This window comes from Eutrigla gurnardus (assembly GCF_963514095.1).
Source record: "Eutrigla gurnardus genome assembly, chromosome: 7".
Classification (NCBI taxonomy): Eukaryota; Metazoa; Chordata; class Actinopteri; order Perciformes; family Triglidae; genus Eutrigla; species Eutrigla gurnardus.
This window is the reverse complement of record NC_139921.1, coordinates 20,718,448-20,742,083: the sequence shown is the minus strand read 5'-3', so window position 1 is coordinate 20,742,083 and position 23,636 is coordinate 20,718,448. Positions and strand designations below refer to the sequence as shown.

The following is a 23,636-nucleotide window of genomic DNA, read 5'->3' as shown; positions in this document are numbered from 1 at the left end:
AAGAATAAAGGAAGGTGTGAAGAAATTGTCACTGGAGTGTTAGGCAAATTGATTTGACATGCAAAATCATATAAACTGTAATTAACTTGTGTGCTAAAATAAGATGTTTAGCACCTTTTTTGTTACCTACAGGGAAGGAAACTGACTCTGGACAGAAGTTATTGTATTATTATTATTATTACATTTGCACCAATGCTTGTTGGATAATTGTTGTTGTTAATTACATTAATTAAAATGTTTATATATTTATTTGATATAATATCAGAACATATTGATAAAAAAATGTAAGCACAATATATTTGCCTCGTTTGCTGAAACCGTTAAACCATTTTTTTTTTTTTTTCATGGCCAAACTTCAACATGCAGATTTAAAATCCGGGGAATTGTACTCGTGCTCTCATCTGGAGGGATACGAGTACAACAGCAGAACGAGTTCTACTTGTTAGATTGAGAACGGGCTAAAAATAAACAGCGTAAGGGCCGGAGTCACAGTGCACTGACAACATGCCCAGAACTAAGAAGTGATCACGTTAGAGAGCGCTGCTCCAGGAGGAATCAAATGGAAGAGATAGATAAGATGATTTAAAAGACATGGCGATAGTTACTGCGGTACAAGATGTACATGTGCACCTTGGAGCCATGTGTACACACACACACACACACACACACACACACATGCACATGAATTGTACTATTGCCAAGGCACACTCCTCTGTGTAGTCGCCATCTGACAGCCGACAGAGCATTGCTTTCTGTTTTGCTCTGTATGTTTTCATTTGTCACTATTCAATCCCCTTAGTGTGTGTGTGTGTGTGTGTCTGTGTGTGTGTGTGTGTGTTTAGGCATGTATGTGTGTGTATATATATATATATATATACACTTATTCTGTTTTTTTTGCACGTGCAGGCGTGTGTGTGTGTGTGTGTGTGTGTGTTCATGTATGTATATGTGTATATGCACATATTCTGTGTGTGTGACTGTGTGTTCTTTGCACGTGCAGGCGTGTGTGTGTGTGTGTGTGTGTGTGTGTGTCCACTGGGGATGCTCTCACCATCCCAACTCCGTACTCTGCCTCTGTCTCCAGCGCGTCAGGAGCGGCTTACATAAGAACAGGGCAAAAATAGCAGCTGAGAGGGGAGAGGAGGAGAGGGCTCTGCTGGCACGCACGCTAGTCGTAGCGGGACCGCAGGGCAAGGCACAACTCTGAGTACTAACACACACACACACACACACACACAGGGAAGACTGCAGTTTTCTGGGATTATAGTTCCTTTTTTTTTATTTGCGCTGTTTTTCCCAACAGAGCTGTAGAAATAATGATAGCATAATCCTCCAGGTTTCAGCTTGGGCAGTGTTTGGGGGTTCTCTCTCTAGACCTGAAGTGCGTGACCAAGCATTCCATTGTGTGACCGTGTAGGGAAGTGCAGGTATAGGGGAAGGCATAACGGGGTAAAAGACGGAGAAAAATGGAAACGGCATCACATTGTTCATTAGTGCTCACTCTGCCGCAGTCTAATTGGCACACGCTGCCAAGTGCAATAATTCCGAATTCACTTCAAATGTTTTTTTCCCCCTACACGCTCAGAAGGATGCAAAAGTCACCAATTACGCAGAAACATTTCTTAATTGCGGACACTGACAATAGCCTGACTGCTGAAATGTTTATTCTTTCGTCTCTCTAATTAAACGGTGCTTCTTCTTCTTCTTCTTCTTCTTCTTTTTTTGCGTGTGCCTCATTTGCAATCTTTTCTTGTTTTACATCTATTTGAGTGCTGCTGAAAATAGAGAGGGGCGGGAGGGGCCGGGCCATAAAGAGGTGGAGAGGTGAGGCTAATCTCAGCTCTTACAGTAGTTAACGGATGAAGGATCGTTGTGTAAAAAAGGGCCAGGGGAGAATAAGCCGGGGTCAGGCCACCGGTTCTGTAGAGGGACATTACACGCATCGCTACAGTAATTTCTACCACTGTCTCTTCATCGTCTCCTCCCTCCTCACCAGCTCTTCCCTAACAGCCTTTTTAATCTGATTACTGTTCCATCTCTTTTTTTTTAAAGCCTGCCACTTCTCACTCCTTGTGTCGCCATCGCACATAGGAGATATGAACTTGTGGTTGGAGAGAAAAGGGGAACGGAAGGTGGAGGAAAATAAAAAGGTGGGGGAAATACGGAAAATACAAAAGGTAAATGAGCACAATTTGCTGGAATTGGGAGAAATAGCTTTTATCCTCAAGCACCAGCAGGGACAAGCTGAGCGGTGCCATTTTTTTTTTTTTTTTTTTTTGCGAGGGTAAACACTGTGAGAGATTTTACAGAGTTGCCAGAAATCTCAGTGGGTTTAAACACAACAAGCACAAAAAAAAAGAAAAGAAAAGTGTACGCGTGTACGTTTGTGTGCGCAGGTTTGTGCATGAACGTCTGTTGGAGAGAGCAGCTGCTCCCTCCGAGACTTGAAATACACCACCATCCCTCTCATTTGTCTGATTTTTTTACCTTTTGTGTTGAAGGGGCTACTTTTGACATTTTCTTATTTAGGGGGGGGATATAGAGTATAATTAATATTTCTGGCTTCGTGGGCGTAGGTCAGTGACCCTGAGAGGCGGTGTGTATGTGTTTGTGCACGTGTGTGACCCGTAGCCCCTCCCCTTCTGTCCACCCCCCATTACCCTCTGCTTTCAGAGGCAAGGGTCTCATGCATAATGCAGAGAGAACAGGGAGGCTCTCATTAATAATTACTGCATCCTTTGATGGATGGAGAAAATAACGAAGGGGGCTGTTAAAAATGGAGAGAGCAAGAGTGAGACGGCAGAGGTGGGAGGGGGGGGAATCTGAATTATTTTTTTAATATATTTTTTGGGTGGTATTTGTTGCTGTTGTGGTTCTTTGAGGGCTCGATGCTTAGGGGGGCGAATTTGGACTTATCAAAAAGGACTCGTCGAAAAAGCGAGGCTGCTGTTTTGGATGGTGTTAATATTTTGATGAAGGAGTAACTCCTCATCTGATGGTGGAGGGATCTTTTGAAGGTGTGATGAGTCTTCATTGTCTTTGTGTTGGAAGCCGCTACTACCACTCAAGGGTGTTTGTCTCTTGACATTTCTTTGAGCGTTCTTTTGTCGTCTTTACTCTCTTAGATGAGATATTAAGCGTCTACCTTTCCTGCAAAAATAAAAAAAAATTGTTACAGCTGTAAAATTATTTTAATCAAAAAACAGCAATCAAACCAGGAGTTTGATGCTACTATCGTATGGGGTTTCCTCTTATTTTTAATATTTTTTTTGTCCATCCATATACACAAGATAGGCTGTGTGTGTGTCTGTCTCTCTCTCTGTGTGTGTGTGTGTGTGTGTGTGTGTGTGTGTGTGTGTGTGTGTGTGTGTGTGTGTGTGTGTGTGTGTGTGTGTGTGTGTGTGTGTGTGTGTGTGTGTGTGTGTGTGACCTCGGGGTCAACGGGGAAGGTCATAGAGAGCAGCAAAGCTACGAGACCCCTGCCAGCGAGCCAATCAGAGTAGAGGCTCTGGTAGTCAGCCAATGGGAGAGTGGCTCGGTGGCCTTTGATGGAGTGGCCACCATTAGTCTCGTCACTGAACAACAGCGCTGGGGGCAAGATGGCCGACATCCAACACTGCAGAGATGGAGAAAAGAGGGTGAGGGTGGAGATGGATGCAGAGGCAGAGGGAGACAAATGAGAGGGTGGGCTGGATTGTGAATGAAACAATGAAGATACAATTTATGGGAGTAAGTTACATTTAAAAATGTGTATGAAATGGTAGAATGTGGTATCAGATGGTTTGAGTATGTCCCTATAGATGGCCCTTTGGACCAGCTATTGCATGGATCATCATGAAAGTTTGTGCAGACACTCATAGCTTCAGCTTGCTGCCGCTCACTGAGCCTTCCATTGGTTCCAGTTCAATTTGGTTAACAAATTGCCAGTCTGACTCACCGGATTTAGACTGTGGGTATAAGCCGGCGCATATCTCGGGGCGTTCTCCTCCCCTTCGACTATCAGCGCTATCTGTTTTACAAGGACACAGTCGCTGCCTCCTGCGCTTGGCGCCGCCAAAGATGATTGTGATTGGTTTAAACAAATACAATCACGCCTTTAGTCTTCTTTATATTCTAGTGAAGATCTGTTAACGGGGCCACCAAGTCTAAACTTCTAGTCTGCAAAAAGGAAGTGTCATTTTGTGTGTTAACTTAAAAAAAACCATACATGTTATTTTATTGTAACAAGTTTAAATGCTGAGCTTCTTATAACTTATAATACCGGAGCTCTGGATTTCTCACGGAAAGTGAGCTATGTTTCCACTGCTGGTAATAGTGATGATGATGATGATTATGATGATGATGCCTAATCGATGACCTCTATAGTCAGGTTTTATACTTTCACAACTACTGCATGTCATTTCTGAATGACATGTATAAAAATGTCATGTCACGATAATCCTGGCAAAAAAAATGTGATTGTACAATATCATCCCGATAATCATCATCATCATAATAATAATACATTTTATTTCCAGAGGTACTCAGAGTCGCTTTACAGTTAAAATAGAAAAAAATCAGACAAAAACACAGCATGAGTCCCACGTTAAAACGGATCTAAAAAAATGTCTTTCTTTCTTCAACTAGGTAATCGCCCTAACACGCTGTTTGATCATATTGGAACCTTAATATTGTTGAGGAAATTTCCAGTGAGGCAAATTCTCTGAGGCATTGAGTGTGTGTCGGGGAGTGAGCAACGTCTGCTTGTCTACTCCGATTTGAACGAAGACCAGATGAATACTTATCGCCATTATATCTGAACAGACTGCGTCGCAGATAGATTGTGACACGCTATGATGTAAGGTAACATTTAATCTAAGCGGAACAAGATGTGCTGTGCCAGCATCTTGTGGCCCAGCTTGTCAGCACATTCAATGAAAATCGTCTTTTTCTCCCACGATACAAATAGAAAACAATAGGAGAGTTATTAACAGGCGTCACTCACAGGAGGTTGTTTGACAGTTTGTAAAACATGGACAACAGACCTTTCCTCCTGTGGAGAGTTTGTTATTGTGTTGTTTTGTTGTGCTGTTGGTGCACAATAAACATTTCATCGCACAAACCAACTACATTTTCCACACATTGCAATTTAGAGAGGCACTGTTTTACTACTGTAAGGCACTAAGGAGTTATCACTGCACCGCAACCCTTTTCCCAGTTGCAATAGACCGCTGTTTTCAATAACAGACATGCAACATTGTTAGCTTGAAAGTTGAAATTTGCGGTTTTGTATCCAAAGTAGGTCACCTACATGATTTTCCAAGCAAAAATGTAGCCTTCTAGCCGTACGCTATTAGCAAAATAGCTTAGCACAACAACCAAGCACTCGACCATCACACATAGGAGATATGAACTTGTGGTTGGAGAGAAAAGGGGAACGGAAGGTTGAGGAAAATAAAAAGGGTGTGCGTATACGCTATTAGCAACATAGCTTAGCACAACAATCCGATTTGCGTGAGAGTCACACCGTATCAGTATCCTGGGCAGGACGGTGTGCTAGCGTTGCTCCACTGCTGTAGGTGTGAAGGCTGGAAACCCATCCGGCATGCTAACACACAATCAACCGTGTCACCCGGATGTGACGATCACAAGGATGAGGGGGAAACAAAACCCGAGCCCAACTGCTTATCCCCGCTGCTTTCAAGCAGCATGTAGCCTCCTGGTGCACACGCTTTCTTTGTTATTATTCTATTTGTTATTTTCGATTTCCTGGCATAAGCTTTTCAGTTTTTCTAGCCCATTGTGACCCGTAGCCTCTTGGGAAAGCGTTTGCTCGGTGTTCGTACAGTGTAAGACACAAGTGATTGAAGTGTTCCTTATTTTTTTATTATGAAAATGATTTCCAAAGTTGCCAGTGGGGGGGATGCTGCCTCAGTCCCCAGCAGGAGGATAGACACAGTCTTTACACTGCCTGCCTAGCAGCAACAAAGTTAGCAACTAGGTGGTGAACACTGTGGAGCCTTCATCAGCTGAGCAGCCAGATATTTCCCTCAGGAATGGAGGAAGTGAATGACTCAAGCTTGTTGGAAGGACACAAACGCAACTCCCAATGAATGCTAACACGCTAATGTGTGTCCAGCAACTGTTTGCTAACATGTTTGCAATGTCATTGTTGTGTTAACTGCGTGTTTCGCTAGCCTCGATTAACTGAAAATAATGAGGTTACAGTGCTTTTAAAAGCAGGGGAAGAAGTAGACAAAAACGATAATTCTGCTACATGAATAAGACACTGCATACTTCATCAGAATCAGCTGCTCCACTAATCTAGCCTTTGCCAAAGATCAGTGATGTATATCAATCAATAAAGTTTGTTGGGGGGGGTCTGTTGATCAAAGCAACTAAGCAAATCAACCGTTGCTGTGTGAAGGCGGAAAGGCAAAGCTGTAAAAGCCTTGAAAGAAGAACACATCACTGGAGGCCAGCGATTGAGAATAGACAAGGATTTAGAAGTATAGGCAAGAAAAGACGGTCTCTTTTCAGTGAAGACAAAGAAACAAAGTTTGAGTGGGAGCGAGAGTGTAAGAGATCAAGACAGGCAGGAGCCTGCCATGGAGCGGTCCATGGATGCCAGAGCTGCTCAGGATTGTAGCCTCTGAAAAGCATGGGAGTATTGGCAGCTGTTCGGCCTCCTAATCAAGGTACACGAGATCTGGGCTTCCTCCAAACACACACGTGGATGACAAAGAAGAAGAGAATACACCCACGTACACACCCCGGGCCTATCTAATGAAAGCCCAAATTGTATTTTATTTTTTGATTTCATGAATTCAAGATTCAACATTTAAAAAAAACCTTTTACGTGCAAATTCCACTGTGTCCACGGTGATTGTGGTACTTATGGTTATTTGTGGGAGGTCTTATTTTCCCCTTTGTGTGTGTGTGTGTGTGTGTGTGTTTACCCAGGTATGAAGCAGCAGAACGACCATGGGACTCAGTATCGTTCAGCCATTTACACATCCAACCCTACTCAACAGGAGCTTGCATTGAAGAGCAAAGTGGCCTTCCAGCAGGTAAAAATACACACACACACATTTTTGAGACCTACACAAGCATGGTGTAACCAAACCACGTAGGAAATGAGGTCGAACAGTTTTTGTCATTTGGTGTTCAGCGTTGAGCTGCAACCAGGCAGCAGGTCTGAAAAGTGAAGCCAATGCATAAGTACCTTAAACTTGCGTTCTTTCAAATGACCAGCAGGAGGCGATTCCTTGTGTTGCATTAAGAAGTCTTTATTGGCCTTTAAGAAAATGAACCAACTTCAATACATGTTTATTTAGTAAAATATGGTCCCATTTAAAAGCAAAATACGAACGTCTTACGTCTTACGTCTTACGAACTTGTAATAGTTTGGTCACCTAAATATGCCTTTTTTTGCCTTTTCCATCCACTCCTTAGTCTATGTTTGTCACATTAGACACAATGCCCCGACTCCACATACATCATACAGGCCTTCGGTTGTGCAGTAACTTTCAGTAGATGTTTGTGTTTTGTATTAAGTCGGTAATACAATGAGAATTCTGAACCTTTTTGCCGTTAAGCAGGTGTTGTTTGGAGTCTTTCCACTTATTTGAATAAAAATGAAGGTCTCTGGAGTGGTGTCTTCTTGGAGTTTGACGCCGTTTAGTCAAGCGAGGCCACATCTGTTAAGTTGATCGCCATCTACATCCAGTCGGTGACACCCTCCCTCCTCGAACCGGAGGAGTGGCCGAGGGTTCGATAGGTCATCAAAACTCATTTCTAAAGCTCGTCACCGGCACACGCGTCCCCCTTTTGTTCCCTTTGTCCGTCCGTCCCACCATTAGTCCATCTATCCGTTGATCCCAGCACCACTTAGGTGTGTCCGTCCCTTCCCTTCTCCGAATGGTATTCATGGACAAGCTGGCATGGGCCAGAGGGGAGCAAATTATGATCGTCCTGGTTACTTAGGGGTCCCGGGGGGGGTCAGCGGTCAAGGGTCACAAGGGCTGTTCCATGTTGCCATGGCGACAACCTCCCAACCTTGGACTTGTGCTGAGGTCAGAGGTGAAAGAGGAGTGGCAGCTGAGACCAGGGAGGTGGTTAATGGGGGGGAGGGAAAGGGAAAAGAGGGAGACAATCAGATCAGAGGGCCACGACTGAGTGACAGGTTATCAACGGTTACAGAAGAGAGACTAAATGGGCCGTGAGGTGAAAGGCAAAATAGAAACAATGGTAGCAACAAAATCCATCAGCGTTGCTTGGTGTTTTCAGTAATCCATCAATAATATTTAGCCTCTGATGTTCAATTTAATCCCTGGTAAACCTTTTCTTTTGTTTATCGATGATTCCAGTATTTATAGCACCGCTGACATCTTAATTGATGGCATTTATCTATTTAAAAACCCAACTTTTTTTCTGAAAGTAACACAAGTCACGCTTAGCCAAGACATGTAATGACGACACTATCAGCTCAAGAAAACCAAGGTTCAGTGGGTTTTATGTCACAGCACAAAAAAAAAGGGCTATTACAACGAGCATTATCCTCTTTGTCACCTCCATGACGAGGGGGACTGGCAGAGAACCTGAACCTGGTTAACAGCAGACGCCGTTAAAACACACCCATTTACAAACATCCAGAGCAGAAACGGCACTCTAGACACTTCCCTCTCTCTCTCACTCGTTCTCCCCGTCTCCCCCCCCCCCCACCAACGCTGCTGACACCGCCGATCTGTCAACCACTTCAGTGGCACCAGTGGCACCCCGGTTTCATCTGAGGGCCACGGGGACACGCATCTTCTCAAGGCAGCTGACACGCTCTGAACCAAAATGGCAGCTTCCTGCCCTGAAATGGTTGCCTTGCCGCATTGATGCTGAATCTCAAGAACGCCCCAGCTTGAAAATGGCATCTCCACAGAGGAAGGGGCTCGTCGTGTGTACGTCTGCGCGTGTGAAGTTGTTGTTGTGTGTGTGTGTGTGTGTGTGTGTGTGTGTGTGTGTGTGTGTTTCATCCTTAAAAAAGGCCAGTGTGCTCTTATCGGGCAAATTGAGTGCATGTTGTCGGTAGAGTGACAAACGAGTGGGTGGAGGTGATCCAAGACGGATTGCAGATAAGACAGGCATCACAAAATCCAGATTCTACCCCGGCCCGTGACTCACGCACGCTCACACGTACGTGGAGACACACACACACACACACACACACACACACACACACACACACACACACACACCGAGACATACATTTGGCACATACACGCAGAGCCCAATGAATAATTAACCCATACGAAGAGTCTCTTCTGCAGGGCTTTCAGTTTCTTAACTTCTGGGGGGGGGGAGTGTGGGGTGAGGGAGAGTGAGGCAGAAAAGCTTGTTTAAGCGCGAGAGCAGAGAGGGAGGGGGGTGGGGGGAGGGAGGGAGGGGAAGCGAGAGGGGAGAGGAGAAGGGGGTTCTCTATAATGAAATTTGAAATTTGCAGAACATCAAAGGCTTCTGTAGCCAAGCCGCTGTGGCAGCAGAGCAGAGAGGAGGAGTTCATCTCTTTCTCTCCCTCTGCCTCCCCCCCCCCCCCCCCCTCTCTCTCTCTCTCCCCTTCTCCCTTTCTCTCTATCCCTCCCTCTCCGCTCAAATGTGTCTCCCCAGAGCTGGGCGAGCTGAGGGTGAGAGAGAAGGGATGGGAAGAGTTGATTAGGAGGAGAGAGTGCGGGGTTGGGGGGGTGGGGGTGGGTTTAAGATGGGTTAGGGTTTGGAGAGAGAAATGGAAGGGTGTGTGTGTGTGTGTGTGTGTGTGTGTGTGTGCGCGTGTGCATGTATGAACAATAGTTTTTTATCAAGCCAGCTTGAATATTGCGCGTGTGTGTGCACATGCATGTGTGTCGGGGCCTTGGAGGGCTGAGTGTGCCCTCTGATAAGGCATCCTAACTTAATGAGCTTGAGGGGGGGGGGGGGGGGGGTGCACAGGGGTTCAGATGATGGATGGGAAAAATAGGGGGGGATTGTTTGCGGCTAAAAAAAAAAAAAGAAATCTGGAGGAGAAGCCCGGGGGTTGTTAAAACGGGGCACAGCATCAGCAGGTTTTTAATCGGGCTTCAAGTCACACAAGCACACGTCTCCTCTTCATTTTTTTTGGAAAGTCTTCAAAAGTCAGATTTACCCTTCAAGCTATTCGCTTGAGTCTGACGTGGAAATCGTTTCTGCCGCGTGCCGAACCGATCGATCGCAAAACATGACATCTTTCTCACTATAAAAGATAAATAACCATTTATAGAAACGTGTAAGAGGTGTATTGTTCACAAATTACTTCCTTTTTTTTAATTGACAGAAGGTAAACGTTCCTCCCTCCGTGCGGATACTGATGTTCAGTACAGCTGAAATGTTTTCGAGGCGATCCCTTTTTCACAAGAACACAGGGATGATCTTCTGCTGGGGTTTTTTTTTTTTTTTCTTCCACTCTTCAGATGTTGAGCTACTTGTTGTCTGCCCTGGGAAAACCAAAGAAAAGGCAACAACAACAACAAACAACAACGTAGGAGCGTTGCGCCGCCCCGCTCCGACACAGAAGTGCGTTGCATCCTCTCACCCTCTCAAAATGTAGGAGTGTTGGCTTTCCACGCTCACAAAATGTAGGAGCGCTCGCTGGAGATTAGAGCCCAGCTAAAATGGATGCCTGACCCCGCGGAGGAAAGTGTAAGAGAGATGAGCGGAGCAGGGCAGGAAGGAAAACTCACACCGAGCGAATACAAATGCCTTCACTCATGTACAGGTTTTTACACATTTTAAAGAACCTTGCACGAAGCATAATGGACTCCTCTCTTTTTTTTCACTCTGTCAGCCTCTGGATAATCTCCCGAGCTCCCCTTCGTGTCTTTCTCTCCCTCCATGTCCGTCTTCCTCCCTCTCTCCCCCCGAGGTCATTGAGGGCGAGCCGAGGTGCCACGGAGTAGTCGACGAGTATCACGTCAGCCTGCTCCCAGTGTGTTTTTCTGTTTCCCGGGCCCGAGCCGCCGTCGATCCGTTAACCGGCATTGTGTCTGGCAGAGCCACTCAAAGTGTATTTACATTTTTGAGATGTTGAAGGGCTTTTTTTTCGGGCTCCGGCGTCGAGGTGTGCAGCTGCGGGGGAACGCCACCTCGTTTTTAGGGCCCGTGCAAACGAGATCAGGACTTTGTCGTCTTTTGTCTTGAATTAAGTACAAGTTTGAGGTACTGAGGTATTTTAGTTTTAGCTGTACTTTATACTCCTACGCCTCTGCATTTCACAGGGGATTTTTTTTTATTTTACCACATTTTTTTGCAGCATCAGAGCAGTATTTTACATAGCAAACGTGTGATCAGCTCGAACAATTCTGAAATATTATAAATTAGAAGAGGATAGAATGTAGTTACACCGGCTACAGCATTAAATGCTGGTTACACAGCAATGATGTTCCCTAATAATTCAGTAAAATGACACCTTTACAGGCATCGTTCCATTCCCTAATGAGGACATTTGTTCTTCTAATTATGTCAAATCATGAATGTAGGACTTAATATGCAATGATGCAATATTTCTACATTGATGCCTTGCAATTTTGCTTGCAATAAAAGATCAAAATCACTTCTTCCAGCACTGATAAATTATTATCTTATTATATTTATATACTGCAAACCATGCTTTGGCATTTCCCGTATTTAATTAGAGCAATGCCATTAATGTAAATCTGACTGAGGTGAGGACACCAAGAGAAATGAATAAAAATGATAGGCAGCCAGTCGGTATCCACACACCAGTGACAGGACTATCGGATGATTACATAAATCACTGAATTCAGGCCGTATCCCTCTTCAAATGTCTTCACTGTGAGTCATCGGGTGTCACAAACTCTATGTCAACGTGCGCCTCTTCCCCACCACTCTGCAGCCGTGGGCCTTCCGAGGGGGAAAAACACGAGGCAAGACAGTGGGGTCGGACGGAGAGGAGTACATTTTCCTCCTCCTCCTCCTCCTCCTCCTCTTGCTCCTCCACCTCCACCCTCTCTCGGGGTGTCACGTCCTATTTGTGTCCCGAGGCCGTCTCCCTGGCAGTGGTGATGGCGAGAGGGGGCTCTCTCGCTTGGCTGGAGAGCAGGGAGGACTTGGTAGCACGAAAGCGGTGGTCTGTGCTCAACATAGGGGGGAGAGAGAGGGAGAGAAAGGGAGGGGGGGGAGAGTCAACAGTGGAGGGGAGACGGAGAGAGAGTCAGAAAGGAGGAGAGAGAGAGAGAGATGCACCCGTTCAGCCATGCCTTTGACAGGGGAGTCTTTCCGACAGGCGTGAAGAAAGGAAGGGCTGACTGGGCTGAGTGGGCTCTCACACACACACACACACACACACACACACAAACATGTTTTTGTCACTTTGGAGGACTTGCATGCATTTCCTGGCAATTTAGCCATATAGTGCATGCCTCCTTCCGACCCTACAACAAACAAAGTCTGCCCAAAACGTAAAGGCTCACCTCGTGGGGACCTTTTTTTTTTTCACTAAATGGGAGGCGAGTCCCCATAATGTGATGATATAATTTGTGTCCCCACATATACACACACACACCCTGATCTATACCTGACATCTCCCCTTTAATGTCTCTCCCTCCGTGGCGCCGTTATTCAAACGCCATCATCAAAACGCTCAACTTATAGAGATATCTCGTCTTGCTCTTCCTCTCTAGAATGTTCTTTCCTCCATCTTTGGCGGGGTTTTTTTACACTCTACATCCTTCCCTCCATTCCTGTGCTGCTGCTGCAGTGAGAGAGAGAGATGGGGGGGGGGGGGAGAGTGTGCGAAGCCACATAAGGTTATACACAGTGGCGTGACGCCATGCATTCTGATTTATAGATCTAAAATGGCCGCCGTGTTGTGACTGCTGTAGAGGGCTGGATGGAGAGTGAGGGGGGGGTGTTGGGTGAGGGGGGGTATGTTTGCTGAGAATAGGAGACCTTTTCTTGGACATTGTGTTCTCCTCACATGGAGCGTCCTCTCGCCCCGGAGGGTTTGCTCGCCATGGCGTTTTTGTGCTGATGATGACTGATTAATTAGGCCACGGCGTACGAAGCCTCCACGCTCGTGTCGGTGCCGGTTCACTACAATGCAGTCGGACGTAAGGCAGGGGAGGAATGGGTGCTTCCGTGTCAGACTGCACACAGTGTGCATTTGGATTGGAAAAAAAAAAAAAAAAAAAAAAAAAACAAGGTAAACGTGTCCGTGCTCGCCAGGTTGGCGTTCCGGCTGCAGGTTCGGTTTGTGGACGTCGGGTCCTTCCTGCAGGGAGATTAGAGCCCTCACATTGTAGCGGCAGCCGCTGAGGACTTAGAGGTCAGCCGCTGCCTCAGCCTCTCTGTGGGGCGCAGGGCTTTGATTTACTGACTCCACTGCATCACCTCCAGCACACACACACACACACACACACACACACACACACACACACTGCTAGTACCACACTGCCTCCATGTGGACAAAAGAACGCACTACCTCGCTGCCCTTCACTGACATTATTCCCTCCTATAAAGTAGTAGTGATTGTTTATATAATATATTTTATACATGTCCGCAGTCATATATAAATAACATTCCAGGAATTTATTCACCTCAGTTGCAGCAGGAAACGATAAGTGGCCTCACATGTAACATGTCTATCGGTTTGGTTTTAATTCAAGAGCTAGAAACTATCTTTTTATTGTTTTAACTTGCAAATATCAGTGCGTATATTGGTTTGTCGATTAATTGTAAGTAAATCACGTTGAATTTTGATGATTGATTTGTCAATGAAGTCATTAATCAAGCTGGAATGCCAAACGTTCTCTGCTTCCAGCATTTCAAATAAGAGGAACTCATATTCACTATTTTATGACATTTTTATAGACTGACAACAATAGATTAATAGATAATGAGAATAATCATTTGTTGACCAATCAGGTTTGCTTTAAAGAATGGAAAGGTTCACAATAAATAGTCACAGCTGGGCGACAAATGTAAGTAAAACCCTGAATAAATGAGTGGAGAAGCATAAAAAGCAGGTGCAATAAGTCACTGAACGGCGTGATGAGTATGAAAATAAGCGTGAATACATTTTATTTGGATTATGATCTTTGCATTCATCACATCTCAATACAGGAAAACACTGATGGGAGTTTCTGGAGGCTTGTCTTGATCCAATCCCTTATAAAGACACGTATTTTTTTTCTTTAAAGCTCCATTAATTGACTTTTCATTCTATAAAGTTGCAAACATGTCAGCAAAGAAAAGCAGCCCAGCAGATACAGAACATTTGGTGTTATTAGGAGTTTCTGGCCAACTGACGGATACATCTTATATTTATACTCCCTTTTTTAAGGAAATATACGGGACACATTTCCACCATGTTCACTGACTTTGCCTGCCATCTGGTGCTGGGCATGTGGCATAAAGTGGCTTTATCAGTACTTTTTTTTTTTTTTTACTGGGAAAAAATAGCTGCCGCCTGCTGCTGCTGCTGGAAACGAGGTTAATGAGAGCAATGAGAGTGAACCAAAACGGTGACATTGTGCTTCATAAAACCAAAGCAATGAGCTTAAAGCTGCTCAGAAGGATCACATAATTGGCTGATAAATACACGCAGCACACACTTTACATTCCACACCATTTTGAGCCATTGAATAAACAGAAATATTGATCCGTGCAGCTTTAAAGTGACAACTCCACACCGACTGAGGATTAAAATACGGAAAGTTTTCAAGAGAATTACAGCTCAGCTGTCTTTGCAACAGTTTTAAAACTTTGAATTCCTCATCGGTCCATGAATTCAAGCCGACCACAGCCTCCATAAAGGGAGAAAGCTACACAGCAAGTCGTCGGACGGCATCTGTGACCGTGTCGTGCATGCAGTAGATGTTTCATGAAGAATCCGGCCGATTGAAGCCCCCATAAAGCAAAGCTCAGTTCTGCACAGCGTTCTGAGGTGTAGCCCGCTTCGCCGTGTCTCCCTCGGACTCTCCCGGTGCATCTCCAACTTGTTGTTTTGTCGACTCTCAGGAGCACTGATCTAGAGAGGGCTTGTATTATTAGATAGAGGAAAAACCACTCAGCTCAGCAGGTATTTGATATATCCGTAAGAGGCATTTTAGTGTGTGTGTGTGTAAGTGTGCTTTTTTGTGTGTATTTGAAGCCTTTTCTCAAGGTGTAAGTACGAAAGTGTCTTAAAAGAGTTCTCAAAGACGGCAGGTACTCTTTGATGCTTCGTCCCACAGCGAGAGCCACAGAGGCACGCTGCCCTACTGAAATAAAAAAAAAAATCTCTTCCTTTCTTCTGTCACTCAATCAGCCTGCTTTCTAGCGGCGGAGCAGAAACTCTTTACCGTATTAGCGAGAGATATCGAAAGTTCACATCCAACACACTACAGAGTAAGACAACAACTTGAGAAAGTAGTGCTCGGTGATGTCATGACTGAGGTGATGGGGAAACGGGCTGCGGAATCTGAGCACGCATCCTTTTTATGAGTAGTTCTGCATCTCTGAATTTAAGTGAACACACAAATGTGTATTGTGTGCATAGAAAAATAAGTTTAAAAGTGCTGTTGAATGTGTGTTTTGTCCCTAGGAGCTGGATAAAAAGGGCTACGGCCTCATCACCACGGAGATTCTGGAGGGGCAGGTGTTTTACTACGCTGAGGACTATCACCAGCAGTACCTGCACAAGGTACCCAACGGCTACTGTGGCCTCAAAGGAACCGGAGTGTCCTGTTCCATCGGAGCCGGGAAGGAGGAGCTGTGAGGGATGTGTGGTGAGAACGGAAAGGATGAGGATTTTTTTAAGGCTCTTATTTGATCAATTATCCTTCTTAAACAATCCTTTTTTAAAGTCTTTGATATACAGTACATTCTATTTTCTGTATACAATCTGCAAAAGACAAAGGCAATAGAAAGTGCTTTGCATAAGACATGCATTAAAACACTATTTAAATGAAATAAGCAAATGAGAAGTTGTAATTCAGCTGTAGCAGTGTCATGTTGCTCAGCTTCCACAAGGTGGCAATGTTTCTCAAAACAAACATACTGTAGTAGAGCCCCAGTAGTGTTTTTATTGCATCCCCTTTAATGTCACATATTTTAGCTTTCACCATATAATCTTCCAATGTTGGTTGATAAAAAGAAAATCAACCAAAGTTGATGGTTTTACTATCCAGCAACCTTTTCCACATTCATCTTAAAACCAGAACGCTGTGAAAGAGCTCCGACTTTACTGATTTGTTAAATGCAGATGTTAGTAAGACTAAAGACACAATGATGCCAGCTTGAATTTAAATGCAGATTTATTATTGTGATAATAACTGATGTGAATGGATTGACCCCAGTCGACACGGACTAAACGTTGCCTTTATTTTCTTAATGTCTCACTGTGAAAATAATAAATTTGACCTCATCCAGCCTTTTGTGTGTTCAAACATCTATGTCTCTGCCCATACAGTTTAGATTATTAGATTATTTCTCCCCTTTTCTGCCCCATTTGAGGAATTATTTTAATGAGGGACAAATGGTTATGACTCAGAGTGACCCACAAACGGATAATAATGCAAAATAACACTTTGAGGCACTCATGTATGCGATATGATACACCCTTTTTGCTTAAGCCCTCACCGCGCTTTACCCGCAAACCCATAATTATGTATAAAAGTCCTATTATACGTCATGTAATTACACCCAACGGAGGAATTACTGAATTGTTATTGCAGTGCAGTTTTGTTTTTGTTTTTCTGAAATGATCAACCACCTGAACGTCTATTTAAAAAATGAAAATCACACTCATCGTTAGGCTCCGAAATACAGAGATGATATCAAGAAAAAGCTTTATGGTCGACCGCAGCAGTGTGATTCACCCCGCTCTCGTTTCCCCCCTCCCTCTCTGTTATCTCTTGTCTGTGTGTATGTGTCACATCCTGACACCTGTGTGTAGGTGTGGACCAGGGCACAGGTGCAGGAGCAACCTCTCAGGGCCTATTTTAGTATCGGGACAGATATTTTTTTGCATGTGTCTGCATGTAGAACCCGTGTGTGTGTGTGTGTGTGTGTGTGTGAGTGTGTGTGTGTGTGTGTGTGTGTGTGTGAGTGTGTGTGTCAGGGCATGAAGCTGTGGCTTGCCGAACCTCGCTGAGTGCTATGTGGCTGGGCCCAGCGAGCTGTTTTCCAGCACCTGCCTATATTTTTGCATGTATTGTTATGTCGAGTGTGCGACGGGGAGATAACCTTTTTAATAAAGTCATCTTTATTTGCTCGTTTTTTTTGACGAGAGGGCGGCACGATCGCTCGAGTTGCACGGCGAACTCGGTTAAGGTGTTGACTCCGACGAGAGACGGCATCATTCTGTGTGTTTCTGCCACGTTGCAGATAAGGAGCATATGAGTGTATCGTGTGTAGTTGCTATGGAAAAATGTACCACATTTACACGTTAAAAATACATTTAGAAGGAGCAGCATGAGTAAGTGTGTGTTTTTGTGTGTATTCCTTTTGTAATAGATTAAAATGGGGCATGGAAATGCATGGTACTCTCATATACGCATCCATACACAAACACAGGCAGGGCAGGAACCAGGCTGTGTGTGCCCTTCAGACAGAGCCTATTGTCTGCAGATGGGCCTTTAATGGCCCCCACAGCTGGCCACAAAGAGCATACCGCTGCAGCTATGCCTCTCGCCGGCCTACACTCGGTCACCCTGAAGAGAGAGAGGGGGGGGGGAACGCCACCGTGTACATGCATCTCCTTCTGTCCATCCCCTTAAAAGCGTTCTCCTTGTCAAATTATTTCTGCTTTAAAACTCACAAAGAGGGCGATATTTGCCCAACCGTGTGAAGGAGAAGAATAGGTCTGAGAGAAATAAAACACTGTGTGAGTAAGCCTGCTGAAACGGAGGAAGAGGTGCTGGTTTGTTCATCAGAAGTTCCCTCTGCACTCTTACCCACACATGTACACACACATAAACACAAGGCGCAACCACTACCTCTATCTCCGTCCTGTACCGCCGCCTAATGCAAAAGGCATCGCCCACGCAAAAGGATACCTTGCAGAGACGTGCACCCACACAAATTTTCTTGCACTCTGATACGCTCTCTCTATTGTGTCCTCCTTTCAACCGCTTTTCATTTATCTTCCCCTTTGACAGCTTTAATAGATCTTCCCGTATGTATATAAAAAGTACAGGTATGTTTACATTCATTAGAGATGGCATTGTTTTACACGGCTTCCTCTATTATGTCTAGCTGCCGTGTCGCTAAGCGATTCGTCTCTTTAGACACCGCCGTGGCGTTTGTTTGGTGAGCTATATAAATAGAACAATAGCAGAGAGTGGTGTATTCTCGCGCTGTCCTACCAGCTGGAGAATTGCCGTGGCTTCTCGTTCTGTTCCTCACATAATTACTTTTCTAGAGGTAGTAGGCACACAGTCGGATGTGTGTGTGGGTGTTTGCTTCTTCTGTCGCCTGTGTGACAGCAGAGGGGTAGAAAACTCACTTTTTCTATATGGCCTGTACATTTCTCATCATGATATGTGGTGTGCAGGGGTTGGTTGTTTTTTTTTTTTTTGCAGATGCCAGATGTGTTCGCATCCCCTCCCTTGCTCGCCCCTTCCCCTCCCTCTGGTTCCTGCATGGGCGCAGGGTCTCAATCAGAGCATCAGGGCTCCAGGAACCGGAGCACAGCAGTCTCTCTGTGCTGCCCAGAGAAGTGCAGCCTTGTCTGGGTCGGTGCATCTGCAGCCCCGGGGGGCGAGCCGTGGGGGAAGAGGGCGATAACCCTGGTGCCCCCTGCATTGCTGGTTTTCACTTGAGGTCTTGAGCGTGACCCCTGAACTCTGAGGGCAAAGACGCAATCTTTCCTCCCAATACAGTGGATCTGCACACAACTGGAGTGTCATCACTTTGACAGGTTGACGACACATTCAATCTTTTAAACCAACTGTATATCCTCAAACCGGTTAGTCTGGTGCTGCAATACCCTCATAAATAAAATACAAAACGGGGAGGAAAAAAAAGGGCAAGCTCGCACACGCTCACATACACAGACGTGCGTTCTTTCCTATAGAGAAAATAGCTAGAAGCCCGTTCCTCCTTTCCACTGGGAATAGCAATGGGTTAAGGGGTGGGGGTGGGTGGGGGGTGGAGGGCAGCACGTGCTGCAGGGCCTAGTTGGCTTGCTCACTGGCCCACTGGCTTTCTGGCTGACAGCCCACACTGTGACACTCTGCACCTGGGAGCCTGTGTGTTGTCAGCCATGCTAGCTAGCTCGGGCTACCACCACATGACACACAGGAAACACCGAAATAACTGCTTAGTGTTTTCAGCACAGTAACCACTTAACTGGGGGTGTGCTGCTGACAGAAAGGGGCTGAGGAGCGGGGTTCAGGGCGAGTAGAAGACAGAGGAATACTGGGACGCCGGCGATAGGCATGAGGGTGTAAGAATAGAAAGAAAGGAAAGGGAAACGCAGAGATGCTAAGGGAACTTGCACCTGTGCAGTCTCGTGTTGGAGGGGCCGACTCCGCCGGCCGCGAATCAGACGCTCGGTTCAACAACATGATAAATATACGCGTTCACTGACAGATGCAGCACGTCCTGTTTTATCGTCTTGTTTTTTTCCGTAATCGAGCCCCTACAAAGACGATTGCGCCACAATGAAAGTGTGAGATTTTGCAACCGAGGCTCTGATGTAACAGTAACATTTCCAAGACATCTCTTTCATATGTTCATTTTCTGGCTTTATCAGCTGTCCATCTACGCATTCACCTCGCACAGGTGTGAGAGTGGCATCAGAATTTAACGGTAAACAAGCCTCTCGATCGCAACTCAACACAGGAAGGTTAAGTTTTTGGTTAATTTGTGTGTGTATATATATATATATATATATATATAATTAAGGGAACGACTAAATAGAGGGAGAGAAAATGAGAAGAGATGCTGGCGGCACCAGGAAGAAGCTGGGTCTGATGCTTCTCCATGCAGCTGCTCCCAAACACCCACACGCTTCCTGTTGGAGTGTGTGCGTGTGTGTGTGTGTGTGTCTACTTTTTGCAAATAGATGTAGTGTCTCATTATTTACTTTTTACGAATGTACTCATGGATGTTATTTTAAAGTTCTGACCATTTTCCAGTCGTGTTTCTCTTTTAAGGACGCATCTTTAACTTGCGCCGTGAAGACGGGTCAATCATCTGTGGATCAAACAGGAAGCTGGCTCAGAGCAAAGAGTTTGGCGCCGCATCTTGAAAAGTAGAGCTTCAGGTATCCCGCCGAAGATGCGGTCTAAAATAGCTGGTGTAGGTCTCACCTGTCTTGCTAAGGGCCTCTTGTGTCTTTTTCAATGTAACAGTGGCCTCAAAAAACATCCGCTGGTGGAAACTCTGGCCTGACAGTCAGTGAATGGAAAGGTTTGAGGTGAGAATGTGGCCATGGTGAGGTGACAGCAGGTCTTATGATCGTGTGTGTGTGTGTGTGTGTGTGTGTGTGTGTGTGTGTGTGTGTGTGTGTGTGTGTGTGTGTGTGTGTGTGTGTGTGTGTGTGTGTGTGTGTGTGTGTGTCACAGCCTTTCATAGGTTTCCGTCACAATGAAAGGCTTTTTTCATCTGGTGTACCTTCGTATCTATTCAGGTTGACCTCATCCTTTACGCATTTTTAACTTCCATTGGTGTCACATACACCCTTTAAGTTTCATAACATTTTTATTTTTATTTTTATTTTATTTTTTAGCTGGAATGTTGTAGATTGTTAATGATATCACACTTTGCTCGTGTGAAGTAATTGAATTAACAAATAACAAGCTAAAAGCCAGTTGAAATCGGTTTTGTTTGATCCGTGATGTCATTTAACAGCGAAATGAAACTGTGCTCCACAGTCAGATCGACATAAAGTCAACATATTGAATTGAACTCAACACATTTATGTCAATAAGATAACATAATCAGCTCAGCCAAATATTTAGCCCGTAGCCAGCATGTCAACTTGATGGAATGTTGCCCAATTGTTGAGACATCAAACCGTATCAGGATGCTGAGATGTCGTTTCGTTCATAAGCGAGTGCTGCTGAGGACTGAAGTAGGATACAGTACATCTGCTTCCCGCTCCGTAATGATGGGGGGAGCAGCACATGTTCAGCACCAAAACTGCGTGAGAGACTATTACACTACAGTGATGCCAGTTCAAAGTAGATTGCTATTATTGAAGGGAATTAGCGTTTTTGGCAGGAATACAGAACAGGGTTCCAAAATGTTTGGGGAGGGGGGAGAGGATTTTAGACAAAGATCACGCAGAGTAACGCAGTTCCAGAAGAAACGCGTGAAAAAAGCATTTCCACTCAGTATTGATGAAATATTTGGATTCCATTCTGAACCTCATCGATCTATTCGTTGCCAGGGCGATGTCAAAAATGGAGCTGGAAATAAAATGAGTTGCCGGACAGAAAATGAATAGTTTTGATGATGGATGAATTTAGTTTCAAGTTCCAGCCTCTCATATTGTGGGTTTGTTGTTTTTCTTTGTCTTATATAAAGCACATTTTTCACTGTTGGTCGGACGAACAAGCAGTTTAAAGATGTCACCCTTGCATTTTCACCTACTTCAATAATTACCATATGTGTTGTTGTCGCAGGGCTAGTCACATCCGTGTCACTGCTGATGATGTTTGTAAGGATTAAAGTACTTCTGAACTTCCCCGACATTCAAATGTGAGAATGAATGTTAAGCTACCGATGACAACCGACTGACTCACGACACGAAACTCATTTATTGCCGCAACATTTTGATGACGGGGCCCTCTTCGGCCTCCACTCATCCTCCTCCTCCACTATTACTTATCTGTCTTGTTCACCTGCTTCTCACTCCGCCACTCTCTTTTCTCCCCTTCTTCTCTTGGGACCGTGTGAGATGAGTACACACCAGGGGAGAGTGTGAGCTGTGGTGAGCCACAGACTAAAATAACGTTACTTTTTTTTCTCTCTCTCTCTCTCTTTTTTTTAATCACATGTGCATCCACCCACACATCGAGTCACACATGTGTGCACAGTCGCAGACACGCTTGCACAGACAGAGGTCCTTTTTACTTGAGGATCCCTGGAGAGAGGTGTAGTTGGAATATATTTTGGCCGTGCATGGAGAGATTGTGTTGATATCCAGCGCTGGAAACGGAGAGACCTCCGAGTGGGGGCCAAATAGGCCACGTGTAGATTTTATGAGTTAAAAAAAATCATACTTTTTATCAACTGTCTGGAACTAGAGCGTGGTGTTCAGACATAAAGTAACAGTTTCATTCATTCCGTTTCCCAATGAGCTGAGAGATCCTCTCCGTCTCTGTCTCAGTTTCTCTCTGGTGACAGATCCTGCAGCCTCCCTGTCAAGCTGGCATAGTGGCATCATTCTAAAACTGGTATTAGGCATTTCCTGCTGCGTCCGTTGGTGTGTGTGTGTGTGTGTGTGTGTGTCGGGGCGGAACGCACCTGGTCCGCGCAGCTGTGGGGATCCTAGCAGGGGGGATAGAGAAAGAGAGAGAGATAGAGGAAGGAGAGAAAGAGAGGGATGGGAGGAGACGAAAAGGGGGCCCTGTGTGCTGTACTAGGGACCCGACGGGTTCAGATAGAAAGAAGGATGTGGGGAGAAATCGAGGGACACGATTTCCACGGCACAGTAGCTTAGCATGCACGGGCTTTCACACTGTAGCCACAAAGTTGCTGGAACCGGCCCTTTAAGAAGGAGACGTCGCAGTTTTTCGTTAAAGATTTGTCAGGTGAAGTTTCTGTATCGGCCACGTGTGGAAATCGGTCTCGTTTCTTTTTTTCTGGTGAAAGTACAAGCATATATATTATTATATAAGACCCAAACAAAAGTCATCCTCCTGTGGTTTGAATGTGACTTAGTTATAAAATCTCCTGACCACTGTGGTTTGTCAGCCCTGTCGTCTCCTTCCATAATACATGATTGGAAATTGTGTCGGTCCAATCCAAGGATGCAGTTCCTCTGTCCTTCTGCAGAGGGGGCAAGGAATCTGGGGGACGTACAGAATGGAAGGGCAGTGATGGAAAGCTGTTTTCACTGTGCACATTTAAGTGTGAGCAAATAGGCCGAGAGGAAACCACGTAGGATCCCACACGACGAGGAAACAAACAAAATGTGTCTATCAGGCAATTTTCACTCAAAGTGCACAGAGCTCCTCCAGGATGTAACGAGAGCACAGATGTGCACACACACACACACACACACAGAGAGACTCTATTTCACAGCTGGATGACCACGGAACGGTCAGCACCAGGAAGGTCAGGTGACCGGGTCAAAGGTCAGGCCACAGAGAACTGCAATAGAGGAAAGGGGGGAAGCACGAGGGCATCAAGCACGCCATGCACACGCATTTATTAAAGTCTCAGACACTGTTGCAACTCCGGAGCCGTTGCTCCAGATGGGCAACGGAGGCAGAAATGCCTGTCTGTCTGCACATAGAGGCGGTTTGGTCTGATGTAAAAGGCTGGACAGACTTGTGGAGATTTGATAAGAAGCCAGTAGAGTTCCCAATACGCATCCCCTCATTGTTTGGAGGTTAGGTGTTTAATGTCCAGTAGCTCATGGTGGCTAACGTTAGCAAACATTCCAGCAGTCGTCACCGTGGAACGCTGCTCACCCAAAA

At 45.2% G+C, this 23,636-nt stretch overlaps 1 protein-coding gene across 2 annotated transcripts in view; it reads left to right on the top strand.

Annotated features, from left to right (window-relative positions):
- msrab (methionine sulfoxide reductase Ab) overlaps positions 1-16,412 on the top strand; it is a 30,052-nt gene extending 13,640 nt beyond the window's left edge. For both annotated transcript variants that reach the window (XM_084012746.1, XM_084012747.1), the window contains exons 5-6: positions 6,943-7,049; positions 15,584-16,412. In XM_084012746.1, coding sequence (XP_083868872.1) covers positions 6,943-7,049; positions 15,584-15,757 — 281 coding nt within the window. In that variant the 3' untranslated portion in view covers positions 15,758-16,412. The remainder of the gene's footprint in view (positions 1-6,942; positions 7,050-15,583) is intronic.
- Positions 16,413-23,636: the final 7,224 nt, after the last annotated feature.